General features: G+C 48.8%; 1 protein-coding gene across 1 annotated transcript in view; it reads right to left on the minus strand.

Moving 5' to 3' along the window:
- Positions 1 to 977: 977 nt before the first annotated feature.
- The window catches only part of TAOK1 (TAO kinase 1), a 64,855-nt gene continuing 43,683 nt past the window's right edge, over positions 978 to 22,149 (minus strand). Inside the window, exons 15-20 of the mRNA XM_083479815.1 lie at positions 21,418 to 21,546; positions 19,969 to 20,172; positions 18,054 to 18,293; positions 16,192 to 16,404; positions 15,019 to 15,201; positions 978 to 11,146 (exon numbers count right to left, since the gene is read on the minus strand). Coding sequence (XP_083335941.1) covers positions 10,685 to 11,146; positions 15,019 to 15,201; positions 16,192 to 16,404; positions 18,054 to 18,293; positions 19,969 to 20,172; positions 21,418 to 21,546 — 1,431 coding nt within the window. The 3' untranslated portion in view covers positions 978 to 10,684. The remainder of the gene's footprint in view (positions 11,147 to 15,018; positions 15,202 to 16,191; positions 16,405 to 18,053; positions 18,294 to 19,968; positions 20,173 to 21,417; positions 21,547 to 22,149) is intronic.

Consider the following 22,149-nt stretch of genomic DNA (forward strand, 5'->3'; position numbering starts at 1 on the left):
TGCCACCTACAGTTCAAATTCTTATTGATGTTCTTCTTAGCTGCTTTTACTGTAAAGCGCTTCGAGTCCCTCTTGTGAGAATAAGTAAGAGCAGGGGTAGGGAGCCTGTGTCCCGGGGGCCAAATTTGGCTTGTGAGCTTATCTGGCCCTTGGGATTCTCCCCAGCCCTGCAGTGCACCCTCGTTGAGCTTATTGCCTGGCTAGAAATGTTGCCTTCAACTCTTGTTTACCTGGAGGATGAAGAGGGATGTGTAATATAATAATAATAATAATAATAATAATAATAATAATAATAATAATAATAATATAATAATAAAATAAATAAATATAATAATAATAATAATAATAATAATAATAATAATAATAATAATAATAATAATAATAATAATTTATTATTTATACCCCACCCATCTGGCTGGGTTTCCCCAGCCACTCTGGGCAGCTTCCAACACAATATTAAAATACAGTAATGCATCAAACATTAAAAGCTTCACTAAACAGGGCTGCCTTCAGATGTCTAAAAGTCTGGTAGTTGTTCTCTTTGACATCTGGTGGGAGGGAGTTCCACAGGGCAGGTGCCACTACCAAGAAGGCCCTCTGCCTGGTTCCCTGTGACTTGGCTTCTCTCAGTGAGGGAACCGCCAGAAGACCCTTGGAGCTGGACCTCAGTGTCCGGGTAGAACGATGGGGGTGGAGCCGCAGAAACACCATGTGCATAAACACCAACCTACTGTGCAAAGGTAAAAATTTGCATGCAATGCCCCGCCCACTTTTGCCTCTGGCTCCGCCCACCACTCTCATGTGACCTCCCCCACCTCCCAAAAAAGGAGATTTGGCCTGTATGGGCTGTAAAAGATTCCCCACCCCTGTTTTAAGAGAGAGGGTAGACAGAGATGGGCATTGCAGCAGCTGACCAGAGGACTGTGATTCCTGCATTGCATTACTGACCTGTTAACAAACGAAGCAGAGACGCCATCTACTAAAATTACTTTATTACAGCTCTTTTTTTTTTAAACATTTCCTTTGCTATGATACAAAGGATACTTACAAACAAAATATTACATATCACCTCTTTTTGTTCTCTTGATTTCCCTCCCCCTCCCCCAACCGCGCCCAAAACAACTTGGTTGGTAACAGCTGTAAATGCACAATCTATACAATTAATACAGGTTATATGAGCTATCGTGTACGCCTGAACCAGAAGAAAAGACCGGAATACTGACGAGAAGTATTGTACAAGAGAGAGCGAGGAGAGAGGCTCGCTTTGCCCGCCGGCGAAAATGCACACCTCTAGCTGGGTCTCAAAGGTCAGTGCCCGGCAAAGCCTCCGCCTTAAGCGGCTGGGGGACAACCTGGTCCTTGTTTAGACTTGCGTGCAACTGGCTTGCTACGGATAAAGCTTTTTAAAAAACAAAATCCCCCAAACCAAAATAATGAAGCTGTGAAGCTTACAACTCAGCTGTCCTGCCCAACGAACGCACCTCGATCTTTTGTGAAACCATGACAATATGGAGGAGGTTTGGTCAAAGGATGAGCTCAGGCTGACACTGTTTAAAAACGGTTCCTCTGGCTCTTCTCTGCACCCCAAAAGACAGGCTGCTCTGGAGAGGGATTGCCCCAATGTGTTTAAGGAATCTGGGTGGAAGGTGTGGACTCATATGTTAAAAAATAAAAACCTACTATGGGCCTGGGCACCATCTTTTGCCAACCAGGTTCTTTTCCAGATTTATTTATTTTTTGCGCTACAATTCCCATCAGCCCCTAGCAGGTTGATAAGCCACATCATCCCCACTTCGCATTGCAGGGGATTGGATGATTCTTGGGGTCCCTTCCAACTCTGCAATTCTAAGATTGCTTTCAATGCTCAAAACATCCCCAGGACGTCCCCTGCAGATCTCTCCCCCCCCCCCACGCACCCATCAGTTCTCTCTCCCAAAACCGAGGGATCCTTTTAATGTTTTGCTGCCGAACCCATTCTACCAACCCAAAGTTATCCACAACTACAAGTGGGCATCTTCTTTTCAATTTGCAAATCTGCTACCCGGGTTTGCTCGGTTCCTTCTTCCTTTCAGCTGGTCTATTTAGGGGGGTAGGAGAGCCAATGGTCAGAGATAATGACCAGATAGCTTGCAGAGTAAGGTTCAAACTGGGAATGATGAAATAAAAACAAGACAGGAGGATTGCGTTGAAAAATATTGAAAATGTCATAATTGTAATGTACAAAATGGGATTTTATTTAAATGGGGAGAGGGTTAGGCAGGGACAGGGAGACCCTAACTTCAGACCCAGACTAAAAAGCCATAAACACAAGAGGAGGAAGGAAATTAATTATACAAATTAATAAATAGAACACCCCACTGGCAGAATAAGCCATTCTTACGGCTTACAAGTCAGGAGGAGGAAGAGGAAGATTATACATTCAAGATGCTTTTTTTGAACCCCAAGTGGGATAAAACTTACATCAAAGTTGTGTTAATAGTTCATTAGAAATCAAGTTTCGCTTTTTGTTTTAAAATAATCTCCACGATACAAGCAAGCTTTCAGGTTGGTGTTGTTTTCTTCTAAATGTCAAATCTACACTATTCACAACTCATGCTCTCACCTCGGAGGCCTTAAGAGGACGACGGGCAGAGTTGCCCACCTGTCCGATTAATGTGGAGAGGAGCCGGGCGGTTGAAAGAAACTACACTTGACGCAGTCATTTCCTCCTTGGCACTAATCTCCCATCCGAAGTGATGGCTAGTGCCCATTGATACTGGTAGGTCGGAAGGCAGGGAGCCCAACAGCAGGGGGCGCTAGAGCCAAAGACAGGCAGGGCCAATTAGTTCTGTCCAACTCCTCCCTGCTGCTGAATTTGACAAGGGGGAAACTGAGCCTGAGGAAGAGGAGGAGGAGGAAGTCGATGGACAGGGCCACCTCCTGAGCCAGTTTTATGGAAGAAGGCAGGCAGAAGCAATAGATGTGTCCATTATTTTAAGAACAGAAACCTTTTAGCGTTTTTACGCCCATTTCAAGCCAACGTAGCTTCTTTGTGTGTGGAGGTACGTAAAAAAACAACAACACACCGTCTGCATCAAGCCTACTCTCTAAGCTGGAAAAACGAAGGGGCACACATTTTCGTAGCGATCGCATTTGCTAGATACCAAAGTCACTGCTTTCTCAAGGCCTGGGGGTCAGCTCAGCCCCACGCACCAACACAGAGCCAGTTGTATCCAGGGAACAATTCTCTCCCCTGCCCAACACACAGAGCCTACATTCCCCCAAATAATTCGGGGAACTTTTGTTCACCCTGCCCAGCACTAGTTCCCAGTACCCTTCCAAAACTACAGTTCCCAAGATTTTTTGGGGGAGCGACGTGCTTTCAATGGACTGTGTGTATGCAGGAACACAGCTTCTGCCATAATACAGTCACATCTTTACAGGTGATATGCTCAATTCCCCATCGCTCCTGAAAAAACCACCTCCTCCTAGATCCCACATTCTCTATCAGAGGGTCCAGCTGGCCACATTATTTTCTTTCTCTGAGTCAGTGTCAGACCCCAGGTGCCAAGAGAACTCACGTTTTTACTCCCAAGCAAACCTGACAGGCAGAGGCCAACAGGCCTCAGCACCACAATCATTCACAGGAAAGTTGAGGGTGCTCAGGTAAGAGCTCCTCGCATCTCCTCACACAAACAGAAAATGGTTGGAAGGAGGGGAAGGTCAACTTGCAGACAGGTCAAGAGTCTACCTATCGCTGCCTTTCGAGCCAGGATTCTCCCCCGTTTTATTTTAAAAGCAAAAGCAAATCAGAGTTTGGAAGTTTCAGTTCATTAGCTTTAGTCTTTTCAGCCTTTCTGCTGAGCCAGCAGTTGCCATAGAAATCTGCCATTCTGGGCTTAAACAGCAAGAAAACGGGGCTTCATCCAATCCACTGCTTTCCCTAAAGTGCTGGGTTTTGGGACTTTGTCCTCTCTCAAATCCAAGGGCAAGTGTCTCCCACACCTTGTAAAAAAATAAAAAATAAAAATGGCACAGCTAAAAGGATATTTGTTTAAAAAAGGCCGACAATAAAGAATCCAGCGACCCCAAACTTTGGGAATCAGACACAAAGGGTTGTATCCAATGTTAGCCCTACTCAAGAGTTGCCCCACTGAAATCAATGAACAGGACCAAGTTTGGTCCATTAATTTCAACTGAGTAGTCTTGAGTAAACTCAGCTGGATACAACCCTAAGCTTCCTCAAGCCCACATAATGTTAAGTTTGGATCCAGTCGCCTTATGAAATCTATTGAAACCAGTGTTTCCCAAACTTGTAGTCTAAAAAACAGCTGGAGACCCAACTCCCACCATCCCTAGCTAGCTGAACCAGTGGTCAGGGATGATGTGAATCGTAGTCCAAAAACAGCTGAAGGTCCAAGTTTGGGAAAAACCAATTTAAACATTTTTGTACCGAAAAAAAGATGGAAGGAGGGGAGAGGAAAATTTCCAGAATTCAAAGGTAAGCGCATACAGTTTATGCTCCCCTCACTCAGGTCAATTCGCTATGATTGTTCTTTACAGGTAAGCGAACACATTTCCTTTCCCACTAAATGAGTTGCCAGGGATACTAAGCACCAGAGGGCAGGAGGAGGGATGAGGGGTTAGTGGTGAAGAAAAATCCTCTTTTAATGTTTGCATTGCTTCCTGATGCCAGGAGACCGGTCCTCATTAAGACCAGGCTGTATTTGGCTGGGGGGTGGGGAAAGAGGTCAACATGGAAGTTTGGGTTAAAAAAGGCTTAAATGTTTAAAAATTGCTTAAAGGAAGTTAAAAATGTGTTAAAACGACTAGGTTTTGGCTACAGAAGGGTGGTCCACGTATTCCATCCCATCCTCCACTAGGAACCTAGCCTGGAATGGCAGCAGCGATTAGGGAAGGGACTGATTGCTAAGAGGCACTCAAGCTTGCAGATCAAACACCTCGCTTGTTCATGCAAGCCTCATTTGCTGACACGGCCCTTTCACCCTCTGGGAGCAGGTGTTTACCTAAGATTTTGGGAGAGGGCTCCCAACAATAGCTGGGAGGGTTTTTCCTGAAAGGGGCAGATGTTCCATTTGTTACACAACCGGTATCGGAAACCAGAAAACGATCCTTGCTTGGCGAGAGTAAGCCAGACTCAAACACCATGAGGCAGTCAAGCTTAGAAGGAATATTGATTGGGAAGAATCAACAGCAATCCTGGCTCAGAGATTCCTGCCGCTGGTTCAGATATGTCCTCCCTGAGCTACGATGAAGTCTCCTCCAAGGACCCAAAGGATGTTTTAAGAAGACCAGGGCCAGGTCTTTTTGAAAGGATGGGTTATGGGGTTTGAAGGGCAGGAGGCCACAGCTCAGCTTCCAACCAGATCAGGTAACTTTCCAATTTATCTGAAGCATGACTACCAGAAAGATAGGGAACTCAAAACAGCTACCCTTGCTTCTGTATGTGGGACAATCTACCTCCAGGGACTTTTTAAGGCAGTGTTTCATTTGTGCCCCATTGCAGGGATGGGAAAGCTGCCCCCCCAATGTCGTTGGGGCTCCCATCTTCCTTGCCCACAGACCCTTCTGGCTGTTGGGAGTCCAACACCACCAGAACCACCACAGGTGCCCTCTCAATACCTCTCTGCTAGAGAGGAATGACCTATCAATTCAGAAGTTAGCATCATCTGGGTACTTGCTAGCTCTTACACACAAACTTTGCACTGGCTGCAGAAGTCTAGAAATCAGACCGATGGGTCTCTATCCAAACATGACCTAGACCTCACACATTCAACCTTTTCAGACCTAAGACCCACTTTTAACCCAAACATGCATTTGGGGACCCATTTCTCTCTTTTTTTTACCGTATCTTTGGATGGTAGTAGTACTCCTGTTCTGACCCACCTTGGATCAGGCCACAACCCAGTAGTGGCTCCTAACCCACCAGTCGGAAGACCAGCATCTAGATCTCTTCCTTCTCTCCACATTGGCTTACAAGAATCCAAACCAGCCAGTTTCCAGAAAAGCTAAGTGGACACTCTCTTGGTGATCTATAAGGTGAGACGGGGGTCTTTCCCCCTCACCCACCAAATCAACCTCATGTAGACTAAAGGATGCCCCTCAAAGCCTGGTTCATGACAGCGGACAGCAGAACCTCGAAAACAACACCTTTTAATGTCTCAGTGCCAAAGAGGAGAGTTCATCGCTCTATACAGAGCATGTAACTACAGAACTGAGAGCCGGTGTTTATAAAATGGGATGTGCTTGTGAGCATTTTTCTATAAAAATAGACATCTGTGCATTTTAGAAGGCGAGGGGTTGTGATCCATGGAGGCGGCATTGCCCTTCCTAGCACAGGATGAAGGCTGTTAGGATCAGAGGGCCTGCGGTTGCGCAGCTAATGTGAATAGAGGAAAGAAAATAGAAATAAATCAGCCACATCAAACACACACCTAGAGGTGTCATTCTGAGTCTGCTTTCAAACTCCTGGAAAGGAACCATCTCTTCAAGTCCCTTGACCACAGGAGCCTCCAGTGTGTTAAAAAAGAAATTTATAAGACCTGTAGGTTTTGGGGGGGTTGTGGCTTTTTTAAACAGATGTCACAAGATGCCAGACTGCTCTGGCTCTGCCACCCTCAAAACAGAAAGCTAGGAAGTTGGAGATGAGCACAGTGGAGGGCTGGACTAGAAGACTCGCTGGGTCCCCTTCCAACTCTGCTATGGTTTGGATTTTATTTTCTCAAAACATGTATAGAGACCAGGGAGGAGGGAAGCTGCTTCAAAGATCCAAAGAGAAGGTAGGCTCCCACCAGAAATTGCTCCTACGGCTCCTGTTGCTCAAGGCAGTTGCAGTTTGGACTTGTTCCCTTACAACAGTCTTTTTGCTCTCCAGGTGTTCCAAACTACAACTCCCACCAGCCCTGCCCAAAGCTCTTGAAGGGTGCCAGGCGGCCTCAAGGCTGCTTTGCAGATTCCACCGCTGATGCCAGGACATTGTGGTGAAGGCTGAGTAAGGCCACCAGGAAAAAGATGAAGAGACCCCAAGTCAGGGGAGGGGAGCCTGTTGTCTCTCTCAGACGTTACTCATCAGCCAGCAGGGCTAATGGACAGGGACCGTGGCAAGAGCTGTAGTGCATAAATGTCTAGAGGGCCACAGATTCCTCAGCTAAAAATAAATAAATGGGAGGGGAACACCAGAAGGCAGCTTCAAGGGATAAATATGAAATGAACAAACGATGCTAACAAGCTTTTTTTGGAGAGGGGAGGGATGCAAGTAGACCACACAGCACTCTTCCAAGTTGGGTCCCCTGAAGTTGTTGGACTACAACTCCCATCAGCCCTGATCATCTGGGGACCCAAGGCTGAAGAACACTGCTGGAAGGTTGAGGGATTCTCAAACATCTATCCGGTTTGAGAATCATTTCAGGGAGCAGGTGCACCTCAGGGAAGAAAAGCACAAATTTAAAATCTGGCTTTCTTATTGACCCATCAAAAAAACAGGAAATAGAACCTGCATCCGGATGGAATTAAAATTGCAATTGGCTTCCCCCGGTGGGGATTTCTGGCTTGCTCAGGCCCTCTCAGCCCACACACACACACACCTGCAACTATGCACACACACAAAACATTTAGACCAATGGATCTGATGCAATTTTTGCAAACTATTTTAATTAAAATATTAATTCCTTGAATAAGTCCAGGGTCTGGCACGTGATGAGATATACATTGGGGGGGGGGAGGGGCGGGAAGAGAAAAACGACCTGGTTACAAGACCACAATTCTCTCTTCTTCTTTTTTTTGTTAAGCGCTAATGTTGAAATGGGGCAGCATGGAAGGGGAGGGGGTGAAGGAGGCAGCAGTCAGGCCTTGTTTTGCATCACACAAACAAGATTATTTTAGGAAAGAACACGCCCACCTCCTCCCAATGTGGAGCCTGCCCAAAATTTCATCATCAATGCAAGCAAAAAATGAATGAATGAAGCGACAGGGAGGGGTTCTCAAGTACCGCTCATAATTCAGCCCCCACCAAACTGGGGCTCTCCAGCGGCTTCGGACTACAACTCCCATCAGCTGATGGGATTTGTAGTCTGAAGCAGGCAGAGGGTCCCAGCTTGGCCAAGGCTGGCTCATATCATTGCTCCTTGGCCTGTGCGTTTGTGGACATGCTTGGGAACGAGAGGCGTTCCCCCCTTTGCCCCCACCCAGAGAAAAACATTCAATATTAGCACCATGTTACTGATGTGGTACTGCCTAGAAACGGAGACCCATTCCAGGGCTCCAAGATGGAAGGGCCTCTTGGAGTTAAATGACAATGTTCTTCTCTCCCCCCCCCCTTTTAAAAATAAGTTAACTAGTTCAAATTTCATGTCAAATGGAAAGAGAAGAGGCATGAGAGTTCTCCTCTCTGTGAAGTTACGTTTCGCTGGAAGGATCTGAGTACTACTGAGATCTTTTTCACGCGAGATACACAGAACACATGGGCAAAAGGGGGTTTGCCCACTGCGACCCTTTCAAGAGAGTCACTAATATGCTAGGACAATGGTGCCCAAGTCAAGATTCTCCCCACCCATTTCCACCCCCCTTGGAAGGGGCTGATTTGGCTTAGTGGCCTCCTGCTTGTTCCCAGTGCTATGATCAACCAAAGATCTGGAGGGAGAGGGAGGGGAGAGGGAGGGAGAAAGAAAGAGAAAGAGAGAGAGAGAGAGAGAGAGAGAGAGAGAGAGAGAGAGAGAGAGAGAGATTAAGGATCTGGAGTGGTTGTTTTTTAATTTAGCTAAGATTTTTTTTAAAAAAAAAAGAAGTCACACTGATAAAAAAAAAGAACTGAGCTGCAGTGTGAAAGACATTAGAGTATTTTTCTATACAAAGATGTCGCGTTGGACACCAAACACATTCGGAAGAAACCTTGCAATTCTGAGCCCTATAAGATGTGTTAAAAGGCAAAATAAAAAATTCTAGAGTTAGTTAGCTAGTGTTTCATTTGCTTAAATGTGCAAGGGAATTTTTTAAAAATTTTTTTACAACGAACAGCCGAGGGAAGCAGCTCCTGTAGTGAGGAGAATCTCTTTCTTTTCCTTTTCTCGTAACCTCGGGCCAAGCTGCTCTCTGCTTAGCCCCTGGGTTGACGCAAGTCACAGTACCTCTTTTGCTGCCTTGGCAACTGAGGTCCCAAAGATCCTGAGCGCAAAAGGAGAGGGGCGTGTCTAGCTCTCCCAAAAACCTTGTTCTCCAGCCGCCAGCCCCAGAAATCTACATCTGTGTGTGAGCATGCACAGTGACTCTTTGGAAGCAGAGCCTCTGGGCAAAAGGTCACCAAAAGCAGTTGCAAATGGCTTTAAAAACGGTGCAGGGGGGGTCCCCCACCTCTCCAGAACTCATGCGAAGGACGGGTCGCATGTAGCGTAAAACATCAATGGAGGCAGCTTAACAGGCTGGTCAGCAGCAGGGCAAGAGAGGCAACCCCCCCCCATGGCAACTAAAACACACTCGGAAACACGTTGGCTACAGCTTTACATGTAAACGAGGAAAAAACTGTGGCAAGCCCAAGGTTAGCCCCCCCTCCCCCCCAAAAAAATCTGGCAAAAAATAAAATAAAATATGTAGTGTCAGAAAGGAGCGAGATCTCCTTGGCTGCCCTAAATGGCATGTCTGAAACTTATGGCATCAAACACAATACCTCTGGAAATTTGGACTGGCTGGCTGAAAGTCTTTTTTTTTTTTTTAATATATAGAAGTTTCTGAAGAGCAGAGCAGGCAGGCAGGGGAGTGGGGTACGATCCCGGGCGCCTCGCGAATTGTTCTGATGCTTGACTAACGTGAGATGTCACAGTATTAAGCTAGAAAACAGCAGACCCTCCCTGGCCTTGCCTCTTCCCCCTCCAGCAACCACACAACCATACACACACACACACACACACACACACACACACACACACACACACACACAACACAGCCTGTTGGGCTGAACTGCAAACAGGTTTCTAGCAGGTGCATTTGACTAGTGCAGTTCTGTCCAAGCGATCAGGTGTGCTCCAAGTGAGCGGCTTCACCTTAGTGCAACGGGGAGACAGCATGCGCCAGCGGGGGGGTGGGGTGTCCAGAGCTGTCTGCTTGCCCCCTTTCTCCCCCCCCCCCAGCTTCTATCAGCAGGCGCGGTTCCCCTTGCCCTCCTGGACCTCCTCTCTTTAGTGGTACACCTCCCCGCCAAGTCCCTTTGTAGCAAGAGACTGGCCCCCAATGAAGCAGGGAGAGGTGAGGGGCATTTAAATACAGAGAGAGCAAAGCAAGAACCCACGGGGTTTGCCCTCCCAATGTGCCTAATTCACCAGGAGCTTGGGCTAGGGGAGACCTTTCCTTCCTTCCTTCCTTCGTTCTGTTAAGAGAGAATGGCCTCCCCTGACCCCTTGCCACTGAAAAAGCAGCACCTCTCTCCCAGACTCCAAACTGCTTTCTTTAAAATAATCTTTCCTTTTTCTTAAAGAAGCTAAGAGAGACTCTGCAGCCAAATACTATGACATCCCAATTAGTAAACCCAAAACATTAAATGCTGCCCGAAATGAACACGCTTGCCAGTCGGCACCCGGAGTCCGTGCTGCCCAGGTCTGGGCTCCCGGGGAGGGGGGTGGGGTTGCCCCTTGGCAGCTTCTGTTGGCAGACAGCTCCAGTGGACTTGCCACCCTCAGGGACAGACCTCTCGAAGCTATTATGTATAAGACATGTGTGACCCATTGGATATTTGCGACGTGACGCTCGTGCTCCTGCTCATGCCTGGCTCCGTCCGTCCCCCGGAGGACGTCCGCCTCAGAGCCTGGGGGCTGTTGCGGACCCCCAGCGAGCTCCCCCGGGGGACTCCCTGCATGGGCCCAGAGGGGTGACCCCAGGGCTGGGGGCCGCCTTGCATTGGGTGGCCCCACGCCTGCGGCGGACCACCCATGGGGTGACCCCAGTGGGGCCCTGCGCCCCCAGAAGGGTTGTGGGACCAGCTGGAAGCTCCCGGGTAGCTGTGGCTGAACGCCTCTGGGGAGAGGTTCGAGAGGACCATGTTGCTGAAGCCCAGCCGCATGCTCTCCGAGTCAAACGCCTCAATCTCCCGGGCCTGGCGCTCCAGCAGGCTTCGGATCCGCTCCGTGCGCTCGTTCTGCAAGGCCAGCATCTCCTCCTCGATCTGGGCAGGACAGAATTGGGTGGGGGTGGGGGAAGATGGGGGGGCGGGGTTAGATCGGAACAGCAAATACTGAGCAGGTGCCCTGCAGCGACTTTTAGAAGGCGGTGAAAAAAGCGGTGCTGATGCAACCCTCGTGCTGATGCAAAACAGGTGCTGCCGTTCCCCAGCACCACAAACCACAATCCTAACAAACACTGCGACCGGTTGGCCTCGGCCTGCGAGAACTGGCGCTTCACCTGCCCTCATCAATCATGGCACACGTTAGTTATTAACAGACTCTGGCAATGGATTAGGGTGTGGCTGCTTCCACCCCACAATAGGCAGAGAAGTTGGGCAATCAGAACCTGCCGCCTGGCGAACAGGATTTAGGTGGGGAATTCTCATCGCGCCACTCCTTGGTGTGTGGAGTGCCTCAGGGTGCGATACTCTTCCTGATGCTTTTCAACATCTTTATGTGCCCCCTCGCCCAGCTTGTCCAGAGTTTTGGGCTGGGTTGCCATCAGTATGCCGATGACACCCAACTCTATCTGTTGATGGATGGCCATCCTGACTCGGCCCCAGATACACTGACCAGATGTCTGGAAGCTGTGGCTGGATGGTTACGTGGGAGCCGGTTGAAGTTCAATCCTTCGAAGACAGAAGTCCTCTGGCTGGGAAGGGATGATATGGGATTGAGGGGGCAAATCCCATCTCTTGTGGGGGTGCAATTAGTGCTAGCACCGTCTGTTAAGAGTTTGGGTGTAATCTTTGATACCTCCCTCTCTATGGAGGCGCAAATTACAGCTATAACAAAGGCGGCATTTTTTCATCTCCGCCAAGCTAAGCAGTTGGCTCCTTATCTCTCTCGTCCTGACCTAGCCACTGTGATCCACACGACGGTCACCTCCAGACTGGATTATTGTAACTCGCTCTACGTGGGGCTGCCCTTGAGACTGACCCAGAAACTCCAGCAGGTGCAGAATGCCGCGGCGAGACTCCTTATGGGGTCTTCGCTGCAAGATCACATTCATCCGGTACTATACCAGCTGCACTGGCTCCCGGTGGAGTACAGGATCAGGTTTAAGGTGCTGGTTTTAACCTTTAAAGCCCTATACGGCCTAGGACCCTCGTACCTACAGGACCGCCTCTCCTGATATGCTCCACAGAGGAACCTACGGTCTGCAAATAAAAACATCCTGAAGGTCCCAGGCCACAGAGAGGTTAGGCTGGCCTCAACTAGAGCCAGGGCCTTCTCGGCTGCGGCTCCAATCTGGTGGAACGCTCTGTCACAAGAGACTAGGGCCCTGCGGGACCTGACATCTTTCCGCAGAGCCTGCAAGACAGAGTTGTTCCACCAGGCCTTTGGTTAGGGCGCAGCCTGACTCCCTCCTCTGGCAACCTGCACAGAATTTTGCTTAACGGTTGCCATCAATTTGATTGTAATTAATTTTTATAATTGAAATGTTTTTAGAATGTTTGATTATTTGATTGATTGATTATTTGATTGTTGTTAGCCGCCCTGAGCCCGGCTTCGGCTGGGGAGGGCAGGATATAAATAAAATTTATTATTATTATTATTATTATTATTATTATTATTATTATTATTATTATTAAGCCACAAAACAAGCCATGAGGGGAGAGCTCACCAGCTGCCAGCCTAGGTTTTCTGCCCAACATCCACACAATCCAGACAAATTAGGGTGTATTGCGTGAAGACCCCTGCTCACTCCCCGGGGCTGTCTTGGGGGTGACTCACTGTGGAGGAGCAACTAAGAGCCCTCACATCTCTGAGGGCACAGAGTCTTGTTGGCGGGGGGCAAGCGGCCTTCCTCGCCATTGCAGTGGGTTGGACTAGATCATCCTTGTGGTCCCTTCCAACTCTTCTATGATTCTTTACAGACGCGACCCAAAGGCCTTGACTGCATCGGAAAATAAAGCACATCTCTGCTCAGTCATTTTGCTCACTAGGTGACCTTGGGCCAGTGACTACCTCTCAGCCTAACCTACCTTGCAGGGTTGTAGTGGGGATTAAAGGAGGAGGAGGAGGAGGAGAATCATGTAGGCCACACCTTGAGCTCCTTAGGGGGAAAGGTGGGACATAAATGAAGTAATATAAAATAAAAGGTAAGCACCAGCATGCACCTCAATGAACTAATAAATCACCACTTCACTCTGAAGCCGCTTGAGTTAAAGGGGTCAAAAGTTGTGAAGTCAAGAGTCAAGTCACAGGACAGCCACACTCTTAATCCAAATATGACTTTTTCCAAAAACTGGAGTTGTCTCTGGGCCCTGAGAGGGACAGTTTCTAGAGACATGGCCTAATTTCAGGTTTTGTAATGGAAGGGAACCACAGAGCTCCTTTTATATGCAGAAAGGGAGCTGGTTTTCATTGTAATGCATTCTGTCTCTGACTGTATCACGATTTTCAGGAATTTCATTCACACCCACGGGAATTGGACTGAGTTTACGGAGACACACACCTATAGCAGGCACCCCCAAACTAGGCCCTCCAGCTGTTTTGGGACTACAATTCCCATCATCTCTGACCACTGGTCCTGTTAGCTAGGGATGATGGGAGTTGTAGTTCTAAAACAGCTGGAGGGCTGAGTTTGGGGATGCCTGACCTATTGCTACACTGGAGGGGACCAGCAGGTGGCAGCAGAGGCTGCCTGGTTCCATAAAACAGGAGATGGGGGAACCTCTGGACCTGCAGATGCTGTTGGACTGCAGCTGCCATCAGTCCTGTCCGGCCCTTGGCAGCGCTTCCTGGGGCTGGTGAGAGCTGTGGCTCAACAACAACTGAAGCCAAAAGCTTCCCTGTACTTGCACTAAAAGAAAACAACTTTTGCACAAAAACTGAAGAGAGGTGGAGGGCTGCTTCCAAGAGTGGGCAAGTGGGGTACCCAGAGAGGATCCGTAATCCTTTCTCTCCACCACTTGCCTCTTGCAAGGCAACCACCACCCACTCACAAATGCACAAAACAGGCTAGTAACTCTGCACAGGGAGAAAGATTGGAACAGCGTAAAACTGAAACCTAACCTCCAGTTGTACTGCCACCAAATTCCCTATGCTGACCTTAAATGCCAAGATACGGCAGCAGAGTAAAGTTTGCAGCACCGTAACTTCAGCCACTTTAGCTACGACACCACTGTTAATGACAGGTGGGTGAAGGGAGAAGAGGGGTAGAGACGGAGGCATGGAGGTTAAATCCGACCTCCCGTGCAGCCATTAACCCTCAACAGCATGGGGCATGTGTGGGTGTTGTCAGTGAAAGCGACTGCTGTGGGGCGACTGGGTCACCAACGACACTGTAGGCGTGAGGGACATTGCCATTCCTACAATGCCTCTTTTTCTAACAATATTATTGTGTCTTTGGTGCGGCAGGTGAAGTGCAGGATGCTGCACAGCAGAGAGACCGTGGTGGAGTAGAGGTGTGAGTCCTGCACTAGGACATGGGAGAGACTAGGGTTCAAATGCGGACAGAGCTTGGGGGCTGGTCACTATCTCTTGGCCTAACCTACTTCAATGGCTGTGAGCTCTTTTGAGAAAAGGTGGCAAATAGATATTATTTTTATTATTATTACCATCACCAACTTAGCTGGGCCACAGGACTGGGGTACCCATGGCCACTTCCTTGTACCCCACAGATCTGCTGTCTATTGCCTGCTTCAAACTCAGCACAAAGCCATGGCCTGCTTAACAAACCATGAGTTAACCACAAGCTGTCCCAGAGTTTAGTCTTACGTGTGAACTAGACCCCAATACCTTGGATGGCTTCTTCCGCATGTCAAGCAAAATGACAGATTCTGAAGAATTTCGTGTGGAAAAAATACTGTGTCTGTGCCCTTGTCCTAATTTAACGTGCCAACGTCCAGGCTGCCTGCCCTCCTACCTTCTGCTCAAGGAGGGCCCTGCGCAGGGACACCCGCTGCTCCAGCTCGTGCAGCTCCCGGTCGTGCTGAGCCTCTGCCTGCATCTTGATCTTGCTCTGATAGGCATTGAGCAGCTCCAGTTCCTGCTGCAGCTGCATCTTCAAGACCTGGCACTCTGCTTCCTGCGCCTCGTCCAATCGCAGCTGCAAGACAAAAGCAAACAAACTGAGCTGTGGAAGAGGGCTCCCGGAGGGAGAGGGAAGCTGGTTGTGAGGCTTGCTAAGAAGGGAAGAGGGAGGTGGAAAGGGCTCCTCACTCTGGTGTTCAAAAGCCTGCAATGACTGCCCATATGTTCCCAAGCCAGCTTCAAGATTCCTGCATTAATGTACAAGGCTCTGAACAACTTAGGTCCAGGATACATTAGTATAAGGACAGAATTCCTTCTATCCCTGCCTGATGGTCACAGAGATCTTCAGGGGAGTCTGTTAGCAGTTCTTCATGACTCAGATGCAAGGCTTCTATCCACCAGAAGGCGTGCATTCATTATTATGGGCTGGATTCTATGGAACTCCCTCCCAGCTGAGATTAGACATTCGTCCCCTCCCCTCCCCAGTGAAACTTCAGGTACCTGACAAAGACTTTTCTGTTTCAGCAGATACTGAAAGGAAGTACTCCATATTTAGGATGAATGTTAATTGACCTTGATGACCTTCTGCTTCTTAATTTTTATGCAAACCCCTTAAATGAATGAATGCTTCTATTTCATAAAATCTATACACTGCTTCATTGTAAAACGAAAGAGAAAAAACCCTCAAAATGGCTTACAAAAAAGAACGGCTTAATTCTGCAATTAAGCGGTTTATAAATAGCTTAAATAAATAAAATATTTCCCAGGGAATCTACAGAGGCAGCCCCTGGCTGTGGCCAAGGCTCAGCAATGCTCCACCAACACCATGTCTGGTCACCCTGGATACCTCAGTTGGATACATGAGGTGCTGATCGTGCCAAGGTTGCAGGTTCGATCCTCGTAAGGGACAGCTGCATATTCCTGCATTGCAGGGAGTTGGACTAGATGACCCTCAGGGTCCCTTTTCTACTCTACTATTTCATGATTCTATGTCAGTTATGGGACTGAACAGCCCCCACCCCCCGCACCGCTGCCAGGAAGGAGAGGGCTCCATGGGGGAACTCACAGCCTGCGTGGAGAGCATCTCGTTGATGCTGTGGTCGTACTGCTCTGCGAGGATGGCCAGCTTTCGGGTCTGCTCCTCCTTGAGCCTCTTCAAGACAGCCTTGTGCTCACTCTTGGGGGTGGTCTCCAGCAGGTGGTTCCGCAGGGCCTTGTACTGCCGGGTCTGGATCTTGCACGTATCCTGGAACTGCTTCTTGATCTGGAGCTCTTTAGACTGGAGGGGAGGAGAACAACGGTTCTGCGTCAACCTTCTCAGAGGACAGGCCTGCCATGTCAAGGGGTTTCTAACGGGCTTTGAGCTGCACAGCCATCTCCAGCCTGGAAGCCCCAACAACACCACCAATGGCACATCCCCCTCCACGAAAGGCCTGCTGGTGGCTTTTCCACACCCTGGGACAAGAACACTGAGCATGCTCTGAGAAGTGCCCCACTTGAAACAGGCTCTGAGGACAAACCCAAACTCAGACACTGCTTTACTGGGAAAGCTATGCCAGACTTCCCTGGAGAAGCAGGGACCTGCTGCCTTATGCACTCACACAGTATACTGAGTCAGTTAAGGGTAGTTTAGACCTTACTGCAGCCTTACCATAGATGAGAGGGGGAGATATGGAATAGAACGTAAAAGTGATGCACACAGAAACATGATGAGCTGTCTAATTCCGAGGACGACCACTGGGTCCATCTGGCTCAGTACTGTCGACACTGACTGGCAGAAGCCCTCCAGGGTCTCAGGCAGGGGGTGCTTTCTCCCAACCACACCTGCAGACACGGTCAGTGACTGAACCTGGGACCTTCTGCATACAAAGTAGGTGCTCTGCCACTGAGCTATGGCCCACTTAAAACATTCAACCGTGGCCACACAGAACACCATGAAAGTGAGGCCCAGCCTGCCAGCCCTCTGCTGCCACACAGTAGTTTCTGGCCTGAAGAGCCCGTCACCTTGTTGGTAGCAGCACATATATTTTTCAGGGCTTGGGGGACAGAGAGGAAGCTGGGTCAGATTGCCAGAGGCCAAAGGGGAAGGCAGGCAACAGAGCCCTCCCTGCCCAACACCATCTAGATAAAACGGGATTATGTAAATAGGAGGAAATTTGAAATGCGCTCCACTTGCATAATTTATACAGGTCACCAAGCTGGGCTTTCCTTGGCACAGGATCTGGGTCACCAAGGTGCAGAGAGCTGCCTCTGGTCAGTTGCCCAAGCCAGAGGGAGATATGCGTGGCCCATGTGCCTCACCCAGTTCCGTGTTCCTGAGAAGCAAGTCAGCAAGAGGGCTGGAGCCTTGGGCCTCCTTTGGGTGGCCAACGCAACTCTTCCTTCCCTTGGCACTCCTGGCTGAACAATTGGCTTGAGGCTTTCTCACTCATCTATCTTCTGGGGTAGGCAAAGCGCCAGGGGCAAGTTTTGGGTTCTGCCTCAGCCGGGAAAGGAGGAGCTGGGGGAAGGGCTGCAGCCCAGTGGTAGAGAATCAGCTTCACTCCTTGACAGCATCTTCAGGCTGGGCTAGGGAAGATTCCTTGCCTGAAACCTTGGAAAGCCACTGTACACAGTACTGAGATAGATGGGCCAATGAGCTGGGCTTGCTGTAAGGCAGCTTGCTGTGCAAAGGAGATGAGCCCCAGAAGGCAGCCTGGGATCACACAGCCCCAGAGGTTTCTAAACCCAAGGGGGAGATGACACCAGAAGGCAGCAAGTAAGGGGCTGCTGGAACAGCCCTTCAGGCTGCAGACTAAACGCTTGAGGAAACAAACATGTCTTCCCAGGGGCTCAATAGGGGCCGAATGCCACAAGTCCTGGGCAGTGCCTCCCCGCAATACACAATGGGAAGAGGGCTGCCCACCTCCACCCCCTGAACCAGCTCACCTTGAGGCTCTTGGGCTGCTGCCGCACCTCCATGACATGCTTGCGCCGCAGCTCCCTCTCCCGCCGCTTGTTATACTCCAGCTGGTTGGTGAGCTCTGTCTGGTGCTGGAGCCGAATGAGCTCGCAGCGCATCTTCTGGATGGTGTTGAGGTGCCGGAACTCCAGCTCCTGCATGGACTCGTGCTGGCGCAGCAGCATGGCATGCTCCAGGTCCTTCTGCGTCTGGCGCTTGTTCAGCTCCTGAGACGCAAGGAGAAGGAGGGGGGGAGTCATTGGGGGGAAGCGAGGAGAGGGGACATCAGGACCAGGCAAGCATTTTCCTGGCTGGGTCAGAGAGCCTGAGGCAAAGGGTGCTGCTAGGGGAGGGCAGGAAGGGGATAGCTGTCCCCTCGCGGCCAGAGATAGATGGCCTCTGCGCATGGGTATTCCATTATACTACCGCAGCAAAAGCTGCCAACAGACTCAACTCCCATGAATGCCCAATCACCCTTTTGGGAAAAAGGGTATCTGAGCTACAAACCACCATCCCTATCTATTGTTCTTCATCTTGTTTTTTAAAGTACCTTATCCCATTTTATCTCACTTCACACTGAATCAATGGCTGTTGGCTATGAAGAGCTTTATAAATCTGAACAATTATGACTTGTGATCTGAGAGAGTACTTCTGAAATGTGGCTTGCTTCTGCCCATCCTAAAACGTGGCTATTTTACTCAACCACCAATCTCGCTGCTCAATCTGTAATGGCCATTGCTTGCATTCTTAAGTTTACCTATCCTTTCACAGTTTTCCTCCAACCCTGATCTGCAGTTGGGCTGGTTGTTTTGATTATTGCTGTACAGAGCCCTGAACTCTTTGGACAGAGGTCAAGTCAAACCTTCAGGATCACCATACCCCATATATGCTCTCTCAACCCCTTCAGCAGATCCAGCACTGTTACAGGTGCAACACCCTATCTGCATATGTAAGAACTTGGTATTTTAGTGTGGCAGCACCCACACTTTGGAACTCCCTGACTGTTGTTATCAGGCAGGTGCCTTCATCGTATTTTTGGTGACTTCTAAAAACATTCTTATTTAGACAAGCCTATCCAGATATCTAGAACGCTGTTGCATGGTTTAACCTGTTTTTAATTTATTAACTTTTCAAAAAAATAAATTATTCTTGCTGGTTATGATAATGCTATTATTTTATCTGTTTTGTTTTGTTTTTTTACAATCAAGCAGTGTATAAAGATGGAGGACTCAGGAAATTTAAAGTCCTTCTTCACACAGTGGATAGCTAAACTGCGGAATAGCGTCTCCACCTCCATCGTTCTACCCGGACACTGAGGTCCAGCACCGAGGGCCTTCTGGCGGTTCCCTCACTGCGAGAAGCCAAGTTACAGGGAACCAGGCAGAGGGCCTTCTTGGTAGTGGCGCCCGCCCTGTGGAACGCCCTCCCACCAGATGTCAAAGAGAACAACAACTACCAGGCTTTTAGAAGACATCTGAAGGCAGCCCTCTTTAGAGAAGCTTTTAATGTTTGATGTATTATAGTATTTTAATATTCTTTTGGAAGCCGCCCAGAGTGGCGGGGGAAACCCAGCCAGATGGGCGGGGTATAAATAATAAATTATTATTATTATTATATAACTCAGTCCTGCAGGAAGCAGTGATGGCCACCAACTTGGGTGGCTTTAAAAGAGGTTTACGCAAATTCATGGAGGAGGAGGAGAGGGCTATTGATGGCTACTAGGGCCAGGTGGCTACGCAGAGGCAGCAGCAGCAATGCTTCTGAACACCAGCTGCTTGAAACCACAGGATGGGAGAGCACTCTTGTACTTGGGTCTTCTTTGCTGGTTTCCCTTTGGGTACCTATTTGGCCACTGTGAGAAAAGGATGCTGGGCTAGATGGGTGATGGGCCCTCCTACGCACCTCCCGGACAAGGTCCTGCTCCAGGTTGTGGCGCCCCAGCAGCATCCGCCGTTTGAAGCGGCGGCACTCCAGCTCCAAGTACTGCCGCTGCCGCCGGAGCAGGTTGGCCTCCTCCTCCGCCTGGAAGTGCTGGATGTTCTCCTTCTGCTTGGACAGCCACTCCTGCTTCTCCTTCTTGGGGGTGCTCTGGTTCTCATTCAGCTCCTGGAAGAAAGAAGAGCGGGTGGTCTCCCGTCACAGGGGGCAGCAGGGCTCAACGTCACGGGAGGGGAGCTGCCTGCTGCCCCACCTGCTGCCCTTGGAAGCTCTAGAAGAATAATCTGCTGCAGGAGGACTGTGAGCAACGCAATGGGAGGGGCTGTTTCCCATTCCCAAGGTGAAACTGTGAAGCTCCCTTGGTTTTGCTATTGGTTGGTGGATGTTGCTTAAGGAATCTTGTTATATTTGTAGTACTGAAGGTTTGTTTTGGTATTATATTTGCTATAACCAGACTGCGGGAGGCAGTGGAAGACAGGAGTGCCTGGCGTGCTCTGGTCCAGGGGGTCATGAAGAGTTGGACACAACTAAACGACTCAACAACAACATATTTGCTATTGTGTTGCTTTGCTATATTATTATGACATTGTTTTTGTTTTGAAATGCATTCCTGTTTTGTCATAAACTGCTCTGTGGAAAAGCGGCATACAAATGAAATGAATGAATAAAATGAGTTAGCTTGGCTTGTGGGAAGATGGGAGGAGAGGAGAAGGGGAGAGAAGGCTCCTCTCTATCTGCATCCTTTGGTATTGCAAGGAGTGCAGAGATCAGGGCACACGCGGTTCAACGGAACAGAGCAGCAGCAAGAAGGGGACATTCTGCCAACGGAGGGCTCCCTGCCATCGTGGACACTCAGGATAAAAACATTTATGGGAACAGAGGAATCATTGCTGGAGGACAGGCCTTCCATTCCACAGGCACAGCCTGTAATAGGCAAATTTCTGCATGAGTGGCTGAGCTAGACCAGGTACAATATTATAGGAATGCCAGCAGTGACATTGTCCCAGAAAAGAGAAGGGTTTTAAAAAAATGGGTTTTAGGACAATGCAAGAGTCAAACCTCGATAAAACAGGACAAGCACCCTTTTCCATCCTGGCTTTTGACAGTTGAGGTGCATGTTTTTTATTTTTAAGGTTGCAAGTTGTTTTTAATGTTGTTTTTAATGCTGTAACCTGGCCTGGGACCTTAAGGTGAAGGGCAGGTAATAAATAAATCAACAGCTGCCACCACTATTTCAAAAGGCCCTGCTAAGCATAAGTGCTAGTGATCACAAGCGTCTTGAATAATTGTCTTAATTGTACAAAAAGGCAAACTTTTTCTAACTGCCAATCAGACCAGTGACTAGATGAATGCTCTTTTGCTGCCATCAGTCTCTCCCCCCCCCCCCCCCGCTTTCTAAGAGATGAGCTTTACCTCTTTGAGCTGCTCCTTGCGCAGTTTATACTCTCTTTTCTGGGATTCCAGGAAGCTGTTCAGCTCTTTCTTCTGCTGGGCTTGAATGTGCTGCTGAAACTTCTTCTCTTCATTGGCCATGATTTTCGCCTACCCAGGAGAAAAGGCCCAGGAGAGAGCGGTAAGTGGCTCAGGGGGCAGCCAAGGGCAACAGTGTCTGCATCGTCAGATATGCTTGAAATGCAGAAACGGTAACACAGGCCTGCCTACTCACACACAGACACTCTGGACACGAGCAGAGAACGCATTAAGCCAACCTCTGCCAGCCCAGGGCCCACCAGCCCTTTGGCTCCTGGGCCAAGTTCAAGGTGCTGCTATTAGTATAGAAAGCCCTTAACAACTTGGGACCAGCTCACCTATGAGATTGCCTTACCCCATATAATGGTACAGGTGCACATAATTCCCATTCTGCATTTGTAAGAACTCAAATCTTTTAGTGTGTCCTCACCCACACTTCAGAACTCCTTGCCTATTGATATCAGGCAGGCACCTTCACTGTCCTCTTTTCAGGGCCTACGAAAAACATTCCTACGCAGATGTTTAGAAAGCTGGTGTGAGTTTTAATCTGATTTTAGTCTACTGTCATTTTAACTTTCTGAAAGTCTTAAAGCAGTAAAATGATCAACAATATATATTTTCTGGGGTAAACCTCCTTGAAGGTTTTTCATTTAACAATCAAGAGGTGTATAAACT

Source organism: Podarcis liolepis (assembly GCF_965112155.1).
Source record: "Podarcis liolepis genome assembly, chromosome: 16".
Taxonomy (NCBI): domain Eukaryota; kingdom Metazoa; phylum Chordata; class Lepidosauria; order Squamata; family Lacertidae; genus Podarcis; species Podarcis liolepis.